Source organism: Peromyscus californicus, unplaced genomic scaffold (genome assembly GCF_007827085.1).
Source record: "Peromyscus californicus insignis strain IS unplaced genomic scaffold, ASM782708v3 Scaffold_12__1_contigs__length_115047231, whole genome shotgun sequence".
NCBI classification, from domain to species: Eukaryota; Metazoa; Chordata; class Mammalia; order Rodentia; family Cricetidae; genus Peromyscus; species Peromyscus californicus.
The window spans coordinates 83720766-83745875 of record NW_026294413.1 but is presented as its reverse complement, the minus strand read 5'-3'; the positions used below and the strand labels follow the sequence as shown (position 1 = coordinate 83745875).

The 25110-nt window shown below is 44.0% G+C and overlaps 1 protein-coding gene across 4 annotated transcripts in view; it reads left to right on the top strand.

The window, feature by feature from the left end:
- LOC128107569 (zinc finger protein 431-like) overlaps nucleotides 1-18524 on the top strand; it is a 60150-nt gene extending 41626 nt beyond the window's left edge. For all 4 annotated transcript variants that reach the window (XR_008217117.1, XR_008217116.1, XM_052733620.1 and 1 more), the window contains one exon: nucleotides 18172-18524. Coding sequence is in view for 2 of the 4 variants with exons in the window: in XM_052733620.1 (XP_052589580.1) it covers nucleotides 18172-18196 (25 nt within the window). In the remaining 2 variants the exon portion in view is untranslated. The remainder of the gene's footprint in view (nucleotides 1-18171) is intronic.
- The last annotated feature ends 6586 nt before the right edge of the window (nucleotides 18525-25110 follow it).

Here is a 25110-nt window from a genome sequence, read left to right as displayed (position 1 = left end):
GGGGAAGGAATACTGACTGTTCAGTGGAGTAAGGCAATACCTCAAGCTGCTAGGACAGCTCTGGCAGCTGGAGCTACAATGGGACAGCTCAGCTCCAGAGGGAAAGGTATCCCAATTCCTCGAGCTGCTAGGACAGCTCAGCTCTGGAGGGAAAGGTATCCTGACTGCTTGAGAGAGTCAGGCAATACCTTGAGCTGCTAGGATAGCTCAGCTCTGGAGGAAAAGGCATCCTGACTGTTTGGGAGTCAGGCAATTCCTGGAGTTGTGGTGTAGTAGGGGATGGTCTCACCACAGAATATAGCAATCCTGCACTTCTCCTGGAGAGCCACTACAGCTGAGCTTTACTCAGCCCTCACTTAAGGGGGCTTTCCAGCAGAGCTCTGCTTCTTCAGACCAAGATGTTGCTTCTTTTGCTTCACTCTGCTACAGAGGAGACCCTTGCATAAATGTAACAATCTCCTCCAGCTCCAGAGAAAAGTTGCTACTTTTTCTGCTCTGCCTTGCTTAGTCCCCTAAGGGAAAGTCTCTACAAGTTTTTTTCTGCTCAGTTCACTAAGGGATGTCTTAGTGAGGTTCTTCTCTGCACTGGCAAATGAAGATCTTCACACTCAAGACTCTTGAGAAAGAGATTTTTGGGGGAAGGAGGAGTCCAGGAAAATGACTGACTCTTCCAGGGTGGGAAAGAACAACTGGAAAAGGGTGGTTTATATAGGATCTCTTGGGAGTGAAGTTTCTCCCAGGAATAACTTTTTCTATCCAGGGATTGGTTAGTTTTGTTGGTCGGAGCCAGAGATGGCCCTGATTTTAGAGCTAAACTGTGTTTCTTTCACTGGCCTTTAGTGTTTTGGCTCTAATTCTAAGGCCAGGGCATATTTCTTTCACTGACTCTGATGCCAGGGACAAAGTGTGTTTCTTTGGCACTGGTTTTAGAGACAGGGCATGTTTCTTTGGTTCTGAGTTCAGGGATAAAGTGTTTCTATGACTTGGGTCCCAGATCTAGGCTGTTTTTCTTTCCCTGATTCTGGGCTCCAGGGTCAGGGTGGGTTTCTTTAGCTAGCCTCTTTTCCCTACAGTGTCCATAAGGACACATAGTTGAGGTTAAAAATATAAAGTGACCCAACTGTTAAGGTTACTTGTTGATCAGAGGTGATAATTAACTCCTTGTACCCATTCCTACTCTCAATATCTTGATATAAGAAACTAGTAATAGATGGGTGTACACCATAAAGATATACAGCTGACTGATTGTCTTTTAATGTACAAAAGTTAGGTTTGAGATTCCTTGTAAGATTATCTTTCAAGATAGACAGTAGAATTCTTGCTTGGTAGCCTGCCAGCAAGGGAGTTGATTGTGAGAAGATGCTTTCTGTCTGCTCATGTTCTGTTAATCTGTAATAAGTTACTTCAATGTAAATGTATATAGGATATTGGGAAGATTTTGTTTTAAATCATGTAAGAGAGGTGAAAAACATGCTACCTGTACTCTGTAGGAATTAACAAAATCACTGTATGGGATAGAGATTAGAAGAACAGATTTTTTTTTTAAACAAGAATCCTTGTGGAAAATGATTGTTTTACTGAGGGGGCCCTGCGGCCATCCAATGACTTTGGTCACAGGACACCTTAGGCACACCTTGTATTATTGTATATTGTATATTGCATACAATGCTTAATGGAAGACTATAGTCATGGAGACAGGTGGTGCTCCCCTTCAGTAAGACATGTAAATTAGGTTAGGGACTTTGGTATGAGGAAATACTTTATGTTACAATCTATACATATACTTTTGTACAGCTGTGTACTGCAGCAGGTGGACCTGCCCTTCTACAGGTGTCCTATGCACTCAGCATATGTCTTGTGTGGTCAGAAGATGTCCCCAATCCATTGGCAGATGATCCCATTCCCTCAGCAGGTGGCCCTGCTGTGGGATGGCCTGTATGTCAACTGTGTTGCTGATTGGTCAATAAATAAATCACTGATTGGCCAGTGGCTAGGCAGGAAGTATAGGCGGGACAAGGAGGAGAATAAAGCTGGGAAGTGGAAGGCTGAGTCAGAGAGACACTGCCAGCTGCCACAATGAGAAACAGCATGTGAAGATGCCGGTAAGCCACGAGCCACGTGGCAAGGTATAGATTTATAGAAATGGATTAATTTAAGCTGTAAGAAGAGTTAGCAAGAAGCCTGCCACGGCCATACAGTTTGTAACCAATATAAGTCTCTGTGTTTACTTGGTTGGGTCTGAGCGGCTGTGGGACTGGCAGGTGAGAGAGATTTGTCCTGACCGTGGGCCAGGCAGGAAAACTCTAGCTACATGGCCCTGCAACTCTGCAGATGGTTTTGCCTCTCTCCAAGTGTCCTGTGACCTTAGCAGGTGCCCTGTGCCCTCAGCAGTTGTCTCAGGCCCTCTGAAGGTCTTATGTCTACTATAGGAGTCTCCACATCCTCATAAGTTGACCCTGGTCTTAAACAGGTAGTCTTGCCTCCCAGCAGGTGTCTTGTGACTTCAGGTATTCCAGAACCTCTGCATGTGTCCTTTGTCCTCTGTAGATTTACCCATGACCTCACCAGTTTGTCTTGGTCCTCAGCAGCTAGTCCCTATCCTCAGCAGTTGGTCCTGACCCTCACAACATGTCCTTTTCCCTCAGCAGATGTACTTGGCTCTCTTCTCGTGTCTTTCATCTCTATGTAGCTGTTCCTATCACCTCAACATGTGTTTCCAGTTCTGAATAAGTGTTCCTGCTCCTAAAATGTGTCCTACAATCTCAGCAGATTGCTGTGCCCCTCTGTGGGTGTCCTGTGCCTCAAAGAGTATCCCTGCTCCTCACATGACTCTTGTCTTCTCCAGGTGGCCCTGACATCTAATAGGCATCTTCTGCCCTCAACAGGTTGTCCTGTTCATCAACAGGTGGCCAGTCCCCTTAAAGATCCTTTGCCGTCAGCATGTGGTTCCACATCTCAGCAGGTATCCTGTGCCCTCAGCGGGTGGCCCTGCCACTCAGCAGGCATTCTGTGTTCTCAGGAGTTGAATCTGACCCTCTGCAAGTATCCTATGACCTCAGATGGTGTTCTGTGACTATAACAGGTGACCCTGGTCCTCAGCATGTTTCCCTGGTCTTTAAAAGGTGTCCTGTGCATTCAGCAGTTTCCCTTGTCCCTCTGCAGATGTCCTGTGCCCTGAATAAATGACCCTGCCTTTTTGCAGATGTCCTGTGTCCTCTGCAGGTTCCCCTTTCCCTCTGCAGGTTTCCTGTGTCCTCTCTGGGTGTCCTGTGCCCTCAGCTGGTAGCCCTATTCATTAACAAGTGTCCTGTGCCCTTAGCAGTGAACCCTGTTCCTTAACATGTGTCTTATTCCCTTAACAGGCAATCCTGCCTCTTCCTCAGGTGTCCCATGCCCTGAACGGGTGACTTTTCCTTCTTTGAAGGTGCCTTCAGTCCTCTCTAGGAATCCTGTGTCCCTTCCCTCAGGTGACCCTTGTCCTCAGAATGTGGCCCTGTTCTTTAGCAAGTATTCTGTGCCCTTAGTAGGGGATCCTGCCCCTCTGAAGGTGTCCTGGGTTATCTATACTTGTTCTCTGCACTCAACACATGATCCAGCCCTTCTGCAGGTGTCCTGTCCTCTCAGTAGGTGTCCTACATCCTCAGCATGTGTCCTGTGCCCTCTGCAGATTCCCCTTCCCTTCTAGAGATGTCCTATGACCTCATCAGATGGCCTTTCCCTTCTACAGGTGTCCTGTGTCTTCAAGATGTGACCCTGCCCCTCAGAAGGTGACAATGCCACCTGGAGGCATCCTGTGTCTTCTGGTGGTCTGTGCCATGAGCAGGTGGCCCTGCCCTTCTCTAGGTATCCTGTACCTTTAGTAGGTGACTCTTCTCCTTAGCATGTGTTTTGTGCCCTCAACAGGTGACCAAATCTGTCAACATGTGATCATGCCCCTCAGCAGATGACCCTGCCCCTTTGGAGGTATCCTTTGTCTTCTGCAGGTGTCCTATGTAGTCAGTAAGTTGCTTGTGTGGTCAGAAGATGTTCCAAAGCCATTGGCAGGTGTTCCCATTCCCACATTAGGTGGCCCTGCCACTCTGCAGGTGGCATTGCCTCTCTCCAAGTGTCCTGAGACCTTAGCAGGTGGCCTGTACCCTCAGTAGTTGTCCCAGACCTTATGCATGTGTCCTGTGTCCTCTGTAGATGTCCCCATGCCATCACCAGTTATCACTGGTACTTAACAGTGGCCTCACCTCTTAGAACATGTCCTTTGTCCTCAGCAGATCCCCTTGCCCCTCTTCTGGTGTCTTCTGTCTTTATGTAGGTGTCTCCATGTATGACTAAATGTCCCTGCTCCTTAAATGTGTTCTACAACCTCATCAGGTAGCCAAGCCCCTTAGCAGGTGTCCAGTGCCATCAAGCTGTATCCTTACCCCTCACCCCCAGGTCTGGTCTTCTGCAGATGGCTCTGACATTTAATTTGTGTCTTCTATCTTCAACAGGTGGCTGGGCCCCTTAAAAGTATCCTGTGCCTTCAGCATGTGGCCCTGCCACTCAGCAGGTGTCCTGTGACCTCAGCAAATTTCTCTGGCATTCTGTATGTGTCCTGTGTCCTCTATAGGTGTCCTTGGTCCTCTGTAGTTGTACTATGCCCTCAGCAGGTAGCTCTGCTCTTCTTCAGATGTCTGTGCCCTCAGCAGGTGACCCTGACATTCTGGAGGAGTTCTATGTCCTCTCAAATGACCCTGCCCCTTTCTAGGTGCTTTGTGACTTTGGCAGGTGTCTTGTACCCCCAGCATGTGACCTTGGCCCTATGCATGTGTCCTTGGTCCTCTGTTGGTGACCTTTGCCCTGAACAGGTGACCCTGCACTTTTGGAGGTGTCCTGTGTCCTCTGTAGGAGTCCTGTGCCCTCACTAGGTGACCTTTGCCCTCTGTAGGTGTCCTGTGCACTCAGCAGGTGCCCCTGCTCTTCTGCAGGTGCCCATGTGTCCTTGGCAGGTGGCCCTGACATTCTGAATGTGTCCTGTGTCCTCTCAGGTAATCCTTCTCCAACCAGGTGTCCGTATCCTTAGCAGGTGTCCTGTGCCCTCACTAGGTGCCTCAGCCCTACTGCAGGTGTCCTCTCTGCCCTCAGCAGGTGTCCTTGGTCCTCTGTAGTTGTCCCATACCCTCAGGAGGTGGCTCTACTCTTCTGTAGGTTTCCATATGTCCTCAATAGGTGATATTGATGTTCTGTAGGTGTCCTGTGCACTTAGCAAATGTCTTGTGCCCTCACTAGGTGCCTCAGCCCTACTGCAGGTGTTTTAGGTCCTCTGTGGGTGTCCTGTGTTCTTGGCAGCTGTCTTGTGCCCTCAGCAGTTGATGCTGCCCCTATGCATGTATCCTCATTCCTCTGTAGGTATCCTGTACTGTCACAGCAGGCTCTGTTACTTAACAGATGTTCTTTGCCATGAATAGGTGACTCTGACCATTTACAGGTGTCCTGTGTCCTCTGCAGGTGTCCTGTGCCCTCTAAGGTGACCCTGCCCCTCTCTCAGTGTCCTGTGCCCTCAGCAACTCTCTCTCCTCCTTAACACATGTTCTGTGTACTCAACAGGTGACTCTGACCCTCTGCAGGTGTCCTGTGCCCTCTATAGGTGTCCTTTGCTCTTAGCAGGTGTCCTGTGTCCTCTGTAGGTGACCCTGCCCCTCTGGAGGTATCCTGTGTCCTCTGTAGGTGTCCTGTGCTTCTGCAGGTGACCCTGCCCTCAGCAGTGGTCCTGCCATTCTGTAGATGTCCTCTGCAGTCAGCAGGTGTCTTGTGTGGTCAGAAGATGTCCTAAGCAGTTGGCAGGTCTTCCCTGGCACCACCATATCTGAATGGAATGACAGAAGTCAGAAAGCCAGAACAGCTACTTGACAAAGAAACAAAGCTGAGTCACCTTTGGTTTCCATCTCCACCTGTTGCATACTTGAGGGACTTTTAATAGTTGTACAATGTGAGGATATTTGATTGATGAAAATGTTTTATGAAACATTTATGCCTTCTCCCAGAAATGGTGCTTCTAAGCTTCTCCAGTACAGTCCTGAACATACTACCCCTCCTACTTTTAGTGAGATTTCCTTATCTACTTGAAAGTCTTCCTTATGCCTTGGAGGTTATAACACATATAAAGAAGCCAGAAGTCTCTTCATAAAGCTATGAGACATTCTTGAAATATCTATCCCAGTACTTACACAGGAACAAGATATTCAAAACAAAGTAAACTCTGCTGCCGTTGTTGCTGTTATGGCAGTGGTGGCCACTACTGCTACTGTTTTTGGGATTACCATTTCATAATTGTTTACTACAGCTAGCACAGTGGAGACCCTGGCAGCAAAAGTAGCTACCACAGTTAGTTAATCTTTCATTCTATTGGGCATGATTAATTTAATTCAATAGTTATATACATTTTGATTGGCTTTGAAAATTATACATTTATAAACTCAAGTTCCATTTGCTTTTGGGATACCATCTTACAAGGACTCCAATTTGCAGTAAGGCTCATTAAGGAAGGGAATGGCTCAGTTGCCTTTAGCCTACTGGCTATGGGTGGGATAGGACCTCTGTTGGTCTTTTCTGTGTCGAACACACAGATTGCAAGCAAAGTGCCACTTTGAGATCTTTGGCAACAGCTCACACACGATTGAGCCTGTATGATAATGAGTATTCAGAGATGGGTAATGCCTGGGGGTGCTCACCAACCTAAGACAGAGCACCTGTGTGGCCTGGGCAGGCGTCTCCATTTCAGGTAAGGTGACCTGCTGACATCCCATGCAACCTAAGTCAGAAGCTTATTTTTCAGTAAAAGGGGGGCCTGTAGGGTCCTAGCCCCTGTTTTTGGTAACTGTTGCCTTGCTTGCTGACCTTGACCTTGATATTCTCCCTATGCTAATTCCCTGCCAAGTTCCACCCTCCTGAATGCTTAAGGTAAGTTTCTTGTCTGTATATCCTGCATAATGGGTGTTAACAGCTTAGATGCAAGATTGTAAAACATCGGTAGCAAACTTCTACCCTCCAGGGTCCTCCCATTGTACTGTAAGCCTCCTTCAATAAACAGCATTCAGCATTAAATAAAAAAAAAGTAAACTCAAAAATGTCAACAAGATTGGGTGGGCTAGAGGAGTTGGCCACAGTTCAGATTACAATTACATGGCATACACCTCTGCCCTACACAGAGACATACTAATGAGCAAAGAATGGAGTGGAAAGATGATAAAAGAAAGAGACGCAGGAGCTCCTTTTCTGAGAAAAGTTAGCACATGCAGAGCCACTGTGGTGTCATATAACCAAGGAACATGAAAATGCCAGGATTAGACATATAGACAAATCCCATAAAGATATAAACATTGTATTATACTGGAATTTGAATAATAAATGCAGCAGCTTTGGCCTGAGGATTTTTCTTGGGCACTCTGACCATTAAGAGTTAATAATAAACTGCTTAGGATGTGGCAAAATGCCCAGTGTTGCTTGAAGATTTTTGTTTTGGTCTAGTGTCCTTGAAGCTACCAAAGCTATCAGCCTGAGAACAGGCTGTCATATGACTCTAGATTCTAAAAATTGTGTTATGAGGTTAATGAGTAAGAATAACTGTTTATTAATGATGTCAAAATTTGAGGGAAAATTATTGGAAATGGTAACTCTGTTCTGTCATAGTTTAGTAATGATGTCAAAAGATGAGCAAAAGGAAGTGAAACACATGTCCAAAAACAAAAGTGATAGGATCTATGTTTTGGAACACCATGGATGTATCCCTGCTTACTAAATTCTGTATAAATAAAGTAGCATTCTGGCTGCTAGTCAGTCAGGCTGCAAGATTCACCCAACCACCATGGTTTAGCTCACCTCCTTCCCTCACCAATTCCTTACATCTTCTGCTGGGTACTGTCTACCACTGGAGATGGCTCCCAACATCTACTTAATATTTTTTTCAAACTGATGTAAATTATAGTTTATGATTACAAAACAAATAGGCAGTAGTAGAAGGAGTCCTTGTTAACTAAATAAATACATACTCCCAAATTAATCCTTGATATATAAGTCATGCAAAAAGGTTTCACTCATGTGTGCTCACATTTTATTAGAAGACACAATAGTTGTTATACTACCAAACAATGCACTTATTAGTGAGAACATACCTTATACTTTAACTTATTCTAATTAAAGAACTACAGAGATAAGCCTGAGCTCCACACAGGCTGGTGTCACACACTCTAGAAGCTAGCAACATTTTACCTGCTGATCTTGATCACTCAAAACAGCACTTCTGCAATACTTTCTACCTATTGCTGCAAAGCATTAAAATTCCACTTAGAACATATCAACAGTTTACAGGACACATTTGACTTAACAGCAAAAGGCAGAATGCCCTTACAATTTTTTAAGTCCAATTATGGTTTATCAGTCATAGTATTCAGTTATAACTAGCTCTTCCTGAAACTGTGATTTATAACTCACACAGTAACATATATATCTTAACATAGGCATAGCTCAGTCACTGTAAATTTCCCATAAGCCCCTGGTCCTGTCTGTAGTACATTATGGACTAAATTATGTGGTGGTGGAATATTAGTTTAGGATGTGTTACATGTATGCTGTGGAATATTTGTTTATTGATGCAAAGATGTGTTACATTCTTTTATGTTGCATTTGTTTATAAAGCTGTGTTACTTTGCTTGCCAAAATACCTGATTGGTCTAATAAAGAGTGGAATGCACAGTAGTTAGGAGAGAGAAATAGGTGGGGCTGGTGGGCAGAGAGAATAAAGAGGAGGAGATATGTAAAAAAGGAGAGGAATGAGAAAAGAAGGAAAGGAGGATGCCAGAGGCCAGCCACCCAGCCACCCAGCCACCCAGTCAGCTACAGAATATGATGGAAAGAAAGATATATAGAATAAGGAAAAGTAAAAAGGCTAGAGGCAAAATGTAGTTAAAGAGAAATGGGATAATTTAAATTGGAAAAGTTGAGTAGTAACAAGCCAAGCTAAGGCTGGGTATTCATAATTAAGTCTAAGTCCTGTGTATTTATTTGGGAGCTGTGTGGCAGGTCCCCAAAGAGTAAAAGAAAAACAACCAACTACAAATTTATGCACACAAAAATCCCAGAAGCAGCAAATATTTCAAACATAAAACAAAAGCAAATGTCAGTGATCACCCATTAAATAACAAGCTTTGTGTATGAGAGAGCATAGTAAAGATTGTGCTGAAGATGTTTAAGGGTTTTTTTTTTTGTGGAACAACTAGACATTCCTGTGTTCTCATCCCTTTTTAAAATATTTTCTTTATTAAGAAATTTTCTACTCACCCCACATACTATCCACAGATTCCCCCCTCCTCCCTCCTCCCACCCCCAGCCCTCTTTCTCAAGCCATCCCGCATCCCCACATCCCCCAAATCACGGTCTTCCATGGGGAGTCAGCAAAGCCCAGCACACTGAGCCTAGACAGGTCCAAGCCCTTTCCCACTGCACCAAGGCTGTGCAAGGTGTCACACCACAGGCACTGGATTCCAGAAGCCTGCCCATAGATCAGGGACAGATCCCGATCCCCCTGCCTTGGTAAGGCTTCCCAGGGGAGTCAACAAGGCCTGGCCTATCAAGTTGAGGCAGGACTAAGCTCCTTCCCACTGTTTCAAGACTGAATGGGGCATCCCACCATAGGGAATAGGTTCTAAAAAGCCAGCTCATGCACCAGGAACAGATCCTGGTCCCACTGCTAGGGACCCCACAGACATACCAAGCCACACAACTGTCACTCAAATGCAGAGAGCCTAGGTCAGTCCCATGCAGACTCCCTAGCTGTCTTTCTAGAGTCAATGAGCTCCCATGAGCTCAAGTCAGCTGCCTATGGGGTCTGTTCTTCCAACTGATGTGAGTTGTCCCTGTGCCTATGAAGTCTGTTCCTTTTACTGGTATAGGTTTTGCCTGTGCCTGTTTTTCCAATTGGTGCAGGTGGTTCCTGTGCCTCTAGGGGCTGCTGAAGTTGTGGGGAACGGTTGGTGGGAACATGGGTTTGGTGGGTCTGGGCAGATGAATGGGTCTTGTAATTTACAGAGTCCGGTGGGTGGCTGTGGTGGTAGAGCAGCCAGCCCACTAGACTCTTAACTGCTGGCAGGCTGCTGGGGCTGCTACTGCAGCATTTTTTAAGGAGAATGGGAGACACAGAGGGACAGGACTAGAGCTCTGCTGCAGTACAGCATCATGACACAACTCTTTCTGCTTGCATCACACACACAACCAAGAGTGTGAATCTGCTTTGTGTTGTAGGCACATGCCTAGAGAGCCCATTTTGTTGAATTTATTAAATTTCTTTGACAAATTTCATATATGTTGTAATGCATTCCAGTTATTCTTATCCCTCCATGCTGTCAATGCCCACATCTCCAATCTATTCCCCACATCATGTCATTTTGTTTTCTGAGTCACTGAGTTAAACTAGGGCCATCTGTGTGAGCACAGGTTCAGTGGTATCCACTGGAGCCTGGTGGGCTTGATAGGGAGTACTAAATGGTAGACAATGAATCCCCCTCTCTCCAAATCCATCAATGGACAATAGTCCAGCAATAGGATCAGGTCTCAGTAAGTTACTCTCCTTTCCATGGCTGACAGAGTCAGTCTTGCTCAGATCCAGTAGAGGACCTGCTGTGAGTTCATGACTCAACAATGCAGGGCATTTCCAGCCCTTCTCCAGGGTTTCTGGATCCTGGGTCTTCCCGCTCCCTCTTCTGCAGTGTTCCCTGAGCCTTGGAGGGACTGGTATAAAGGTCTTGTTTAGGGCTAGCTCAGTGTTGTGTCAATCATTTCTTCCACCTGACACTTCTCCTTTCTGGCAGCCTCTGCAAGCCCTGCCTGTCCTCCAGGGCTAGCTCCAGTCTGCATTAAATCAGTCATCTCCACCTGACACAGTCCAATTTCGAAAATCTGTCCTGTTTCAGCCCTTAAAAACCGAATCTTGCCGGGCGGTGGTGGCGCACGCCTTTAATCCCAGCACTCGGGAGGCAGAGCCAGGCGGATCTCTGTGAGTTCGAGGCCAGCCTGGTCTACAGAGTGAGTTCCAGGAAAGGCGCAAAGCTACACAGAGAAACCCTGTCTCGAAAAACAAAACAAAAACAAAAACAAAAACAAAAAAAAAAAAAAAAAAAACCGAATCTTTCCTGTTTCTTAGCCTGCCTCTAAAGTCTCAATCCCTTTCAGTTTCTCAGGTTGCTCCTTGGAGATGTCACCTCATTGCTCAATGTGACTGCTCAAGCAGTTGTCTAGGAATTGTCCCCCTTGTCAATACCTCCATACAAAACTTGAGAGTCCACTGCTCTAAGCTGGCCTAATGGAATCACAGCAGACTAGAGACTGGATAAGAGGGTAAGGGTAACATGTTCGATTCGGGGAGCGCCTTAGCTGACACCACAGAACTACTTGAGTAGGAATCCCTTCTCACTTAGCTGCAAGCACCAGGAATACTGTCAAGGATGCCTGGGGCCCAAACAGTCAAGGCCTCTGTGTGGTTTCCCTTTATCCACAAGGACTGTAGCATGTGGAGAAGCAGCTGCAGACATTGGTGTTACTGTTTCAAAGATCTAGAAGGAAAGGTAAAGACATGAAGATAACCAGTGCTTCCCTGCCTTGTGCTGGCTACTCCCTGTGGACCAACTCAACCATGGAGCTTGGGACCAGTCTGTTCAGACTCCCACAGGTGTGCCCTCTATTTTTGATTGTTATTCAATCCCAGATATAGTCATGTTGACAACCAAGAATGGCCATCAGTCTTATTCCCCTCTTCACTAATATTCATGAGCAAATGGCTCCCTTAGAGAGTGAAAGGAAGGAGTAACAATAATCAAAATCATATCTGAGTCATCTGTGGATGATGACTTTCAGTGGCCTTTTTTTGGTCATGGATGGCTAAAATAGGATGAAATGCCAGTCTTTGCTTTCTTGGGTAGGAGGCAATCACCTGGAAACCCAACTACAAAATAATCTGGTTTCTCTCCATAAAAGAAGATTTGAAATTTAAATAATTATGTTATTTCTGGTAGTAACTGTAGTTGAAAAGGGTCCAAAAGATAGAAAATGGATTGTCTTTAAAGAAAAGAGAAAAAAAACAAACAGACTGTACCTGTTAGAAAGAGCAGGGTGTCAGGAACAGCCACATGAATTTGGACTCAAACTCCTCCAGACCACATCTTACTCACTCCAAGCACTCTGAGAAAGAAAAAAAAACCCTCCTACTTAAATTGGGAGACCCAGGAAAAACTTCTGTGGGGTCTTCATTGTAAACAGCCTCTAGAAGCCTCCAGGTGCTTTAAGAACAAAAATGATTTATTAAAATTTGAAGTTTCTCTGATGGTCGAAGAGGCAGGATTGGAGACAGCAGCAATAGGAAACAAATCATATTCCAGAGTTAAATCATGTTACAGAGCTCACCACTGACATTAGCATGATGAGCATTGGCACTACAGTGTGTGCCACCAAGAATACTGGGTTTGTGCCTGGTGCTGCTTTAGAAGCTTTCAGCATCCATGGCTCTGAAAATGGGATACAGCCTTCCACAAATCATCAAGCAGAATGGACTCCTCCATTTCTCTAGAACATAAGATCTGGCATGCAGTTGGTGATTCAGGCTTGTATTTGGGTCCTGGTCTCTGTAGTAAGGGGTAGAGCTTCTGATAGGAACCTCTCCACCAAAACACTGCAAGGATGGTCAAAGGTGCCGTCAGCCAACAGCCCCTCCCCATGTCCACCCTGCAGCCTTCAGAAGGGACTTCAATAGTCAAATTTACCAACTTTTCCTTTGTGGCTTGGGTTTATTTTCCCTCATTATTTTACTGATTATTTCATTTCTGATGTAAATCATATTAAATTATTCTTCCTACAATGGAAATTTCACTTTGGACATAGAATCCTATTCATGGAAGGTCAAATTTTTTTTTTTTTTACAGTTAAGCTGAGGTTTATATTTTCCCCTTTCTGGCTTGCTGTGATGGCTAATCTTGGCTGTCTACTTGACACATAGTTGAGGTTTTAACTCCATCAAACTGGCTTGCAGGCATGCTTCTTTGGCATTTTCTTGATTGCTAACTGATGGAGGATGGCTCAGCCCTCTGTGGGTAGCACCATCCCTAGGCAGGTGAACCTGGGCCTCAGTGGAAAGCTAGCTGAGCAGAGCAGCATTCTCTGTGGTTTCAAGCCCCTGCCTTGGGATCTTGCCTTGGCTTCCCTTAATGATGAACTGCAACCTGTGAGGTGAATAAACCCTTCAGTTTCCCAGATTGGCTTTTTGGACTTTTATCGAAATAGAAAGTTAACTAGAACACTTGCCATATTCTCAAGGCATGCTCTCATAGCCCATCCTTCTCCTTCCAGACTTTAGCCTCTTTTTTCACCAATTACAAAGTTTCTGGACGCTGCAATCTGTTGCAGTATCTACTCTACCAATCAGACCCATTGCTTACATATCTCTGTTAAAGTATTTTTTATTTTTTCTATCTCATGTGACATGCTTCCCTACTTTACTCTTTTACAATTATCTCTGGATGTTCCTGCCTGTTCCACTTTAAAAATTATCCTTTGCCCAATAATAGAAAACTTTATTATGAAGTTCCGTAGAAAGGGGTGATATATTGTATTTAATAGCATGCTTTTAAAGTGCGCTTATATAAAATGTCTTGTCATACATTTTTAAGCCTTTTGTGAGTGGAATTGTTTCCCTGATTTCTTTGTCAGTATGTTTGTGATTGGTATACAGGAAGGGCACTGACTTTTGTGTGTTAATTTTGCAATCTTTCACTTTTATGAATCTATTTCTCAGGCTTAAGAGACTTCAGATAAATTTTTAGTTTTATTTGTTTAGAATCATATCATCTGCAAATAAGGACATTTTGACTTCCCCCTTTCCCATTTGTATCCTCTTTATCTCCTTCACTTGTCTTATTGCTATTGCTAAGAGTTCAAGTACTATATTGAATAGGAGTGGAAGGAGTGAATATCCTTTTCTTGTTCCTGCTTTTCTGGAATTGTTTTGAGTTTTTCTCTGTTTAGCATGATGCTGCTGTGGGTTTGTTGTACAATTATTTTATTAGGTTGAAATATATCCTCTATATCCCTAGATTCTCCAGGACTTTTACCATTGATGATATTTGGATTTTATAAAGGCTTTTTTTTCATATACTCAGAGGGTCATATTGTTTTTGTCCTTCGTTCATTTTATGTGGTGGAAAAAATATGTTGATTTGTGTATTTTGAATTATCCTTGCAGGTTTGAGGTGAAGAGAACTTGACCATGGTGGATGATTTTTTTTTTGATGTAATCCTGAACTTGATTTGCAAATATTTTATTGAGAATTTTGGTTTTTGTGTTCATCAGAATAATAGGCCTGTAATTCTATCTATCCATCCATCTACTGTCTATCTAATTATCTATCGGCTATCTATCTATCTACTATCTATCTATCTATCTATCTATCTATCTATCTATCTATCTACCTCCCTCTCTCAACACCAGGGTATCCCTGGCTTAAAAAAGAATTTGGAAGAGCTCCTTCTTTACTAGTCTTTATGTGTTCAGCCATTTCATAAGCCCCTGACTTGCATTTGTATCTAATTTTAATTTAGGTTTTTTCCATTTTTTAATGTTTATATCATTTTTTATGTATATGTGTTTTTCCTGTAGGTATGTTTGAGCACTGCATGTGTTCCTGGTGCCTGAAAAGGCTGTAAGAGTGTGTTTGAGTCTCTGTATGGTTGCTGGAAATTAAACCCCTTTCCTCTACAATAGCAGCCATTGCTCTTAACTGCTCATCCAACTCTCAAACCCCCTTTTTCTTTGTTTGATTTTGGAGATAGTGTCTTACTATGAGGCTCTGGCTGTCCTGGACTCACTCGGTAGACAAGCAAGCCTCAAACTCACAAACATCTACCTGCCTCCGCCTTCTGAGTGCTGGGATCATAGGCATGGGCCACCATGTCCTACTTCTGACTCGCATGTTTAAAGTGCTTACTGTACAGCGGCCCTGTGCTAGCATTGAGGATGAGCACTGGATAACAAATCAAACCTCACACTGTTTCCATCTCCCTGGGAGACAGACAGCAAGCAAAATGAAACACACCCAGCTTAGAGGGATGCTCCAGTGTCAGAAAGGCTAAAGATGGTCAGATCAGCTGCAGCCCATAATGACACCAGTGCTGGGAGGCCTGCGCATTGTTACAGTCATGGTTATGGGGCTCAAGACAATTCCTTAAAGGGAGAAGATGGAGTGAAGAGGTAAGAATTGACCAAGACTTGATACAGAGCAGTGGTGACCAGTATGTGTTTTCTTAAAGCTTCCATACAGACTTCCAGCTCTGGATGACTCCTAGGGCATGCAGAGTGGTGACTAGAACTTGAGACTTGGACATTCTGGTCTAGATCCATTTCTGCTGGGCCACTGGATTGAGTGTCAAACTTGTAAAATTCATAAGTCTACCAGGTAGTATTTTAAAGATGTCTGAATGAGTTGTGAGACAGTGCAGGCTAGATGGGGGATTTTGTTGTTGCTGTTGTTTAAACTGTGGGGTGTGTGTGTGTGTGTGTGTGTGTGTGCACATGTGCGTGTATGTGTTTGTGTGAGTGTGAGCATGGGTGTTGTGGTCAGTGGATGGTCTCAGGTGCTGGTGCTTACCTTCTACTTAGAGACGGGATCTCTGGATTGTATTTTTTGTCTGTATAGGGAGAGGTGTGTGCATGTCATTGCTTGAATGTGGAGATCAGAGGAAAACTCCGGGGAGTCTATCCTCTATTTCCAACTTTGCACGAGTTCCCAGGAACAAACTTAGGTCATCAGACTTCATGGTGAGTTTTTTTCAACTGAGCCATCTAAGTTGCTCCTCTTTATTGTGTTTGCCACTGTGTGTGCCTGGAAAACCAGCCCTGTGTTACTTTCTTTTTTTTTTTTTTTTCATTTTTTTTATTAAGAAAAAAAGTTTTTTTTTATTTTACACATCAGAGATCACCTTTTCCCTCCCCCCACCCCCCCAGTCCTCCCCCCAACCCACTCCCCAGCAGAACCCCCCTATCACTCTCCACAAGAATGCAAGGCCTTCCAAGGGGAGGCACATCCAGCAGAGGCAAGTCCAAGTCCTTACCCCTGCCTCAAGGCTGCATGAGGTGTCCCATCATAGGTAGTGGACTCCAAAAAGCCCCTTCATGCACCAGGGATGGATTCTGATTTTACCGCCAGCCGCCTCCCCGAAGCAAATCAAGCTACACAGTTGTCTAGCATGCAGAGGGCCTAGTCCAGTCCCATGCAGGCTCCACTGCTTTTGATCCAACTTTCATGAGTTCCCACTAGTTTGGTTTGGTCATCTCTGCAGGTTTCCCCCTCATGATCCTAATGCACTTGCTCAAAGAATCCCTCTTCTCTCTCAGACTGGACTCCTGGAGCTCTGCCTGGTGTTTGGCTGTGGATCTCTGTACTGCCTCCATTGGTCGTTGGAGAAAAGCTCTGTGAAGACAGGGTATTCACTCACTGATCTGATCACTGGGCCAAGCCAGTTCAGTTCAGGCACCCTCTCCACTATTTCTAGTAGTCTAAGCTGTGGTCATCCTTGGGGATTCCTGGTAACTTCCACAGCACTGGGTTTCTCTCTATCCCCATGTTATTTCTCTCTATAATGGTACCTCTTTCATTGCTTTCCCTCTCCCTCCCTGTTCCAGCTCCCATTCCCTTATGTTCTCATCACTCATGCCTTACCCTATTGCCCACCACTCACCACCATTTCGATCATGGAGATCTTATCTATTTCCACTTCCCAGGGCAATCCATGCATCCCTCTTTGGGTCTTCCTTGTTAGCTAGCTTCTCTGGAGTTTTGGGTTGTTGTCTGGCTATCCTTTGCTTTACTTCTAGTATCCACTTATGAGTGGGTACATACCATCTTTGTTCTTCTGAGTCTGGGTTACCGTACTCAGAATGATATTTTCTACTGGTTCTCTTGTCTCTGTCTGTCAGCTCACCATAGGAACACTAGGATTAGAGATAAAACAGCTTCTACATTGAGCTTTACATGAGTTCTGGAATTCAAATGTGGGATTCATGCTTGTGTGGAAAGTACTTTACTCAGTGAGCCATTTTCCAAGCTTGGCTTATTTACTCCTCCTCCTCCTCCTCCTCCTCCTCCTCCTCCTTCTCTTCTTCTGTAGTTTTTCAAGACACACTTTCTCTCTGTTGCCCTGGCTGTGCTTGAAATTGCTCTATAGATAAGGCTGGCCTCGAATTCACAGAGATCTTTCTGCCTCTGCATCCTGAGTACTGGTTCAAAGGAGTGCACCACCACTGCCCAGCTTTATTTGTTGTTTAAAGATTTATTTGTTTTTATGTGTATTGGCATTTTGCCTGCATGTATACGTGTGAGGGTGCCAGACATCCAGGAACTGGAGTTTTGGGTGCTGTGGATTGAACCTGGGCTCTATGGAAAAACAGTCAGTTACTTAACCACTGAGTCATCTCTCCAGCCCCTGGCTTATTTTTAATATTAACCCCAGCTGATGATATACAGCTCAGATTTAACTTTATTAGAGTCCAATCATGCCTAATGAGTGAGCTGAATGAGTCAGCCAGGTCTATTTGGTGTGGGAAAACCTGAATGGCATGACAACATGGTTGTTTAAGATTTATTTTTACTTATGTGTATGGGGGGGTTGTCTGTTTGTGTGAATTCTACATATGTGAGGCTGTTCCGGGCCAGAAGACTCTATCAGATCATCTGCAGCTGGAATTGGAGGCAGCTGTAAGCCACCCAACACATTTCCTGGGACCCAAACAAGGGTCTTCTGGTAGAGAAGCAAGTGTTCTTAGCTACTCTGCCAGCCAGGAACATGATTCTTGTAGCCCTGAACTTCCTACATCTACAAGGCTCCTTTTGGGAAGAGAGGCTGAGAAGCCTTGGTCTTGAGCTTTCAAAGAAGGGTGATTCTAGAGTCTGTCCACACCAGAGTCTCTGGCTGTTATGACTGAGAATTATTGACCTCTCACTAAAGCAGTGGTTCTCAACCTCCCTAATGCTGCAACCCTATAGTACAGTTCCTCCTGTCCTGGTGACCCTCTCAACAATAAAATTAGGTTTGTTGCTACTTCATAAGTGTAATTTTGCTACTGTTATAAAATGTATGTAAAAATCTGTTTTCCTGTTGTTGTAGGCAACCCCTCCAAAGGGTCATTTGACCCCAAAGGAGTCAAGACCCACAAGTTGAGAACTATGCACTGGACCTTGGCATTGGGGTCAGGATGACTGACACAGAAAATGACTTCTGGTCAATGTAAGGACAAAGAGGAATCTAGTTGGAACATCCTTGGCCAGTAGAGAGGTGAATGGCCATCTATGAGGTATTGATCTCCTGAATTTGAGCTGTTATATGAAATGAGACACACAATGGGTTTGTGAAACCAGGACAAATAATATAAAATGTCTCATTTGTAAGCTTTTATGCTGACTGATGTTGAAATGACATTTTGGATCTGTTATATTAAATAAAATACACTGGATATTCTACCTAGTTTTCTTATTACTGTTCTTATTAAATTATTTTTATGATGATTATGATTGTGATTATTGTTTGGGGTTCCTTTGAGACAGGATTTCTCTGTGTAGCCCTGGCTGTCAGTCAGAGATCCTCCTGCCTTTGCCTCCCCAGTGCTAGGAATAAAGGCATGTGCCACTGCATTCAGTTTCTCCTTCCTTCCTTCCTTCCTTCCTTCCTTCCTTCCTTCCTTCCTTCCCTTCTTCCTTCCTTCCTTCTTTCTTTCTTTTTTTTTCGAGACAGGGTTTCTCTGTGTAGCTTTGGTGCCTCTCCTGCTGTCCTGGCACTCGCTCTGTAGACCAGGCTAGCCTTGAACTCACAGAGATCCACCTGGCTCTGCCTCCTGAGTGCTGGAATTAAAGGCGTGCCTCACTACCAGCTGGCTTGCATGCAGTTTGTAAAAACATTTTCAACTAGGCACATGATTGTCCTACAAGGGACTAGATTAATACCAAAAGGGAATGGGCCATGGTATGTATTGTCCCGTACCCTGCTGGTACTTTGATGAGGGCATAGTGGGTTGAAAATGGTGTTGGATGGTGACTCAACACTTAACAGTCACCCTTTCCCTCACCTCAGACCCTTTTGGATGGCTTGCTATTTTTAAGGGAATGTGATCTGATTTAAAATGTCACACACACATATACACATGTACACTCCCCTCAGGCCTAACATTAGTGAGAAAGCAAAAGGTCATGAGATGAAGCAGATGGAGTCTGTCTTGTCTTTGTTTTCAGGAGTGGTCTTTGATCTCACTGTACCCCCAAAACGTTTCATTCTGACAAGTCTAGGGACATATTCTGACCTTTGTCAAACCAAGAATGAGAAGGATCCTCAGACTCCAGTGACTGAGACTTTCTGCTTCCGCCGTTCTGTCCCATTGTCTCTTTGCTCATGACAGAGCTCCCTATTTATACCCAGCACAGGGCCACCCAGAGTTGAAACACTGTCCAGCCTCCTCAGATCTGGTTCAGCTACATAAATGCTGGCTGAAGGGATGTAAACAGAAGTGTCAAGTGACTTTGGGGAACTCTCCTTAAAGGGCAGGGCTTCCTCCCTGTTTCTGTGGCCGGAAGGTCTGACACTCAAGTGGTTATCTCAGGCCACGATACATCGGAGGCTCCTACCTCAAGATGGTAGGCAGTACTGGTCAGCCACTATATGAGTCCCTAAATGATCACCAGAGTTTTTGTTTTAGGTTTATTTGTGTGTGTGTGTGTGTGTGTGTGTGTGTGTGTGTGTGTGTGTGTGCTGGAGAGGGAACCCAAGGTCTTGTGATGCTTGGCAAGGACTCTGTTGCTGATCCACCTGATCCCTGATCCCCCCTCCCACCATGGACTTTTTGTCAGAAAGAAAATCTTAGAAAGTTGGGGCTGTGTCAACTAGACACATGGTCATGTTGTCACCTGAGGACTGGTGTCTCCCTGCTTTCAACTGCTGTCCCTAGAAGGGACAACTCAACTACTTTCAGGGCAGAACACTCAAGTGCTTTCTAATTTATTTTACATGTGTTATTTAGGTGTGTCTGTGTGTGCACTTGCACACATACATGCACACACACATGCCACCGCTCCAGTGGGAATCAGAGGACAACTTGTAGGTGTTGGTTCTCTCCTTTCTCTCAGGGCATCAGGGTTGGCGGCATGCACTTTACCACATGGGCCATCTCACTAGACCCATCCAGTACTTATAGCACAAGGTCAGCTCCAAGATGACTTGATTTCTTCACTATCCGGTATTGATTTAAAAATACAATTGGCAAGACCTTCCAAAGGCACCAGTTTAGAAAGGTCCTGCAGAGCAGGGTGAAAACAAATACTTCCTCCTTCATTACTCCATGGCCTGTTTGTCCTCAGAGGCTGCCATCACCCTCAGCTGCTTGATATATCCCTTACTGCTGACTTCCAAATGTAACCTTAGGAGGAAAAAAAAGTCAGTTCCCAGAGCACTGTGTGATCTAATAGAAATACTAATGGCACCCCTGTCCACCTATCTATCAAATCAACAAGTCTTATCTATTCATCTGAAGAACTCTGTCTTAATGCTCAGCATGATTCTACACTGGAATCACTTGGATATTATGGCTCATATTAAACTGTTCAAGACTTCAGTCAATTGTCAGTCACTCATTTCCTTAGCTTTCCCCTTCCTGGTATAAAATGCAGATTGAGCAGACAGCTGGGGCAGGTGTTGTAAGAACACCAGTTCTACAAGGCCAGAAAGGACAGCTCCTTGAGTGCATTACAAAGAGCCCCAGAAGGACAAGTGAGGACCTGTGTTTAATTACTTGTCCCACCAAAAGTAAAATAAAGACTAGAGTGTTAGTACTTAGTTGTGAGTTCAGACTATGTTTTCAGTAAAGATGAGGGTATGGGTCACCACAGCTGCAAACATTTAATATGTTCCATGTACCAGGTATGCAAAGACCTTCAGACATATGATTCACTATACCCTCTAATGTGATGCTGTGTTATGTAATAAATTTGTTAATGACATCATTATTCATCTATGAGGAAAAAAGACCCTTATTCAATTCATCTAAAGCACATTGCTCAAGGATAATCAGACTACAATGAACAGCCCCAGAGAAGGTAGGATAGAAGGAGGACCCTAAGAGGGATGTACAGATCACCTTGGGAAGGGGAAACAGAGGAGATCCTGATGAGTAAACTGAGGGTGGGTCGGCAATAGATGTGAGAAGATGTTGAATGAGAACATGAGGGAACAGGATGGTCAAACTATGGGAGGGATGGAGTGGGAGAGCAATGAACGAGATATCTTGATAGAGGGATACATGATGGGGTAAGGGAGAAACCTGGAGCTAGGGAAATTCCTAGGAATCTACAAGGATGACCCCAGATTAGACTATTAACAACAGTAGTGAGGTGCCTGAACTGGCTTACCCTGGTAATCAAATTGGTAAATACCCTGCCATCATAGAGCCTCCATCCAGCAATTAATGGAAGCAGATGCAGATATCCACAACCATGCACCAGGCTGAGCTCTGGGAGTGGAGTCAAAGAGAGGGAAGAGGGATTAATTATATGAGCAAGGGTGTTTGCAGGGGTCAAGACCATGATGGGGAAATCTATAGAGACAACTGAACAAACTCAAAGGAACTCATGAACTTTAGACCAACAGTTGTGGAACCTGCATGGGACCTCTGCATACGGGAGACAGTTGTGTGGCTGGGTCTGTTTGAGGAGCCCTTCACAGTGCGATCAGGATCTATCCCTGGTTCATGAGCCGGCTTTCTAAATCCCATTACCTATAGTTGAACTCTTTGCTCACCCCTGATAAAGCAGGAAGAAGCTAGGTCCTGCCTCAACTGAATGTACCAGGCTTAGCTTTCTCTCACCATGGGAGAACTTACCCTGTTGGAGGAGGGTTGGAGGGTTAGGGGAAGCATGGGGGGAATGAGAGGAGGGATGAGAGGGGGATCTGTGGTTGGTATTAAAATAAATTTAAGCCGGGCGGTGGTGGCGCACGCCTTTAATCCCAGCACTTGGGAGGCAGAGGCAGGCGGATCTTTGTGAGTTCAAGGCCAGCCTGGTCTAGATGAGCGAGATCCAGGAAAGTCGCAAAGCTGCACAGAGAAACCCTGTCTCGAAAAACCTAAAAAAAAAAATAAAATAAATTTAAAAAAGGATAAAAATGTTCTGCTCAAGAACTAACTTGCTAAATTATAATATCAGAATACTAGTTACTTTCAAATGAATACAGTGAAAATAAACTCACAGAATGTTTTCTCATGTAATACCATTTTAATTTTATAAAATAAATAATAGTCAAATTTTAATCAATGCTGTGGGATGTTCTGTATGCTGTGAACGCGTTGCTCTGATTGGTTGATAAATAAAATGCTGGTTGGCCAGTAGCCAGGCAGGAAGTATAAGTAGAATAAGCAGACAAGGAGAATTCTGCTAAGGAAAAATAGAACTGAGTCAGGAGACACCAGTCCACTGTTCAGGGAGCACCATGTAATGGCACACAGGTAAAGCCACGAAACCCCTGGCAACATAGAGATGAACAGAAATGGGCTGAGCAGTTTTAATTAACATAAGCTTCTGAGTGATTATTTTATAAGTGGCTGCAGGGTCCATGGGGCTGGGTAAGACCAGGGAAAACTTCAGCTACAAGTAGTGCCCAACATGGGGCAAGGGTTTCCACCTAAAACCTGAGAAAGCTTTAAAAAAAAGATTCTAAAATGGAGCTGAAAACAGCTTCCTATTTGTGTCTCTCAGGTAAGTTGACAAACATTATCCACAGATCAGCTTTGGACTACAAACTGCATACGGAGTTACCTTTCATTGTGGCAAAAGTTAGCCACTGGGCAACAAAGTACCCTCATATCGACTACTGAACTTTGCAAGGTGAGATGGTCCTTTAGGTTCCTGCTTCACAGAAGAAACTGCCAGATATTCTACAAGACACAGCGAGAAGCAACTGAGAGACTCTAGGCCTGTTGGCTGAAGAATGGATGCCTTAATGTTACATAAGAACTTTGGATGATTGCCCAGGCAGCCAGCTGTCTCTGTCATTCTAGATTTTTGGAAGTTGCTTACAATGTACTTCCTGTTTGCTTAGATAATATTGTATCCTTCTGAGGCTTTTGATGTAGTTGAAGACTAGATAATTACAATTTTTCTTGGTTATGATAAAACGTAAGTTAGATATGAAACTTTAGACTCATAAATATAGGATAGATAGAATATTTTCTTTATTTTGCCAAATACAAATAGACTAGATAATGTAACTGTAATTATTGCTAGATAATTGTTTTGTTTTATGTAATTTTAATAGTTTAAAGTTAAAACCTTGTTTTTGTTTAGACAGAAAATGGGAAATGTCTTTCTGTATGCTGCAAATATGTGTTGCTCTGATTGGTTGATAAATAAAGTTTTGGCCTTTGGCAAGGCAGCTTAGAGGCACACAAGAAATTCAAAGAGAGAGACAGGAAGAAGGCTGGGAGAGACGCCAGTGAGCTGCCCAAGGAGCAACATGTATTGGAATGCAGGTAAAGCCATGGAACATGTGGTGATACATAGATTAATAGTTAAGGGCTAATTTAAGATACAAGAGCTAGCTAGCAGAAGGCTTGAGCCATGGCCATGCAGTTATAATTAATATAAGCCTCTGTGTGTTTACTTGGGGAACATGAGTGGGAGAGATTTGGTGAGTGTCGGGCAGGACACAGGAAATCTTCCTACTACAAATAAAAAAAAACCAAAACAAAAAACAACACACCAAGAACTATGCAGAATGCTGACATCCACCAACAACTGGTTCCGGTGAGGGGCACAACAACATGGAGGGAGGATATGTTTCTGCTCATAGTTACTCTGAAAAGTTTTTGCTGTGAAGTTTTATGAGCTGACTGAGTCCTCGGCACTTTGTGTCTGGAGGGAGAAATGTCAAGGGAGACTGTGTGTTGATGTCATCCTGCTATCCAGACATCCCAAACCAGGAGGCATCATCTTCTCACTCCAGTCCAGTGCTGAAGCTACTGCATGTCATGCACATGTCATGCTGAAGCTAATGTTCTACAGAGATGACAACAATCCCTCGCTAGTCATCTTAGTCATTTCTTTTGTCCATTAGGAAATCAACTGCAGATTCTCCTGTGTCACAGCCTTGACTGAAGTGAACTGTCCTGAGAAAGGATTCTGATGTGATGTCACAATGAGCTTTTATGTCTTTGGATAGCAGAAGCTCCTCATGTCCCTTTTTGGTCTTGAATAGGCAAGGAACACAGACACATGTTGTCTGAAAGAGTCATCTAGTGGCCAACATAGCATAGGATCAACCTTGGCAAGGGCTTAACCTACAAAGCCCCAAAATGTCATGGCTACACTTGTCTTGAAAAGGGTATTACAATCTGTGGCTTCATTCCTACTATATGTCCTAAGTCAGCCACAGAGTGTAGGACAGTGCCACTAAATCATCATGAAGAGAACTCTAATTTGTGTAAATATTTTTGTTTGTCTTTGGGTTTTCTTGCATTGAGGTTTTGGCTTTGTTTGTTTTGACCTGATGTTTTTTTTTTTTTATTTTTTGGTTCTTTCTTTTGTTTTTTCCTTGATTTTATATTTTGCTAAGGCTATACACTATAGATACTGAATGCTCCTTTAAGCCACCATTGAGTCAAATGACTGTATTTTCATAAATAAAAAGCAACTTTCAACTGTCATTCTTAATCTAGCTTTTTGGCTCAGGTGTGGTGTCACACTCCTTTAACCCTAGGACTCAACAGGGAGAGATGGATCTCTGAAAATTCCAGGTAGTATTGGATATATTGTGAGTTCCCAGCCTGATAGGGCCACAAAGAGAGATGGTGTCTTGGGTGTAGACTCCATCAAGTGGAGTCTTAACAATAAAAACCCGAGGTCAGATACTGAGGGTAAAAGCTGAAAGATGCTTGAAGCAGAGCAGCAGCCACTAGAAACTTCTTACTCCTATGAATCCTCAGACCATATGCAGAGATCCTGTCTCCACATGTCATGTGCTTGTATAGAAGGTGTGAGCCTCCAATGTGGTGGGATCAAAGGCATGATCTTC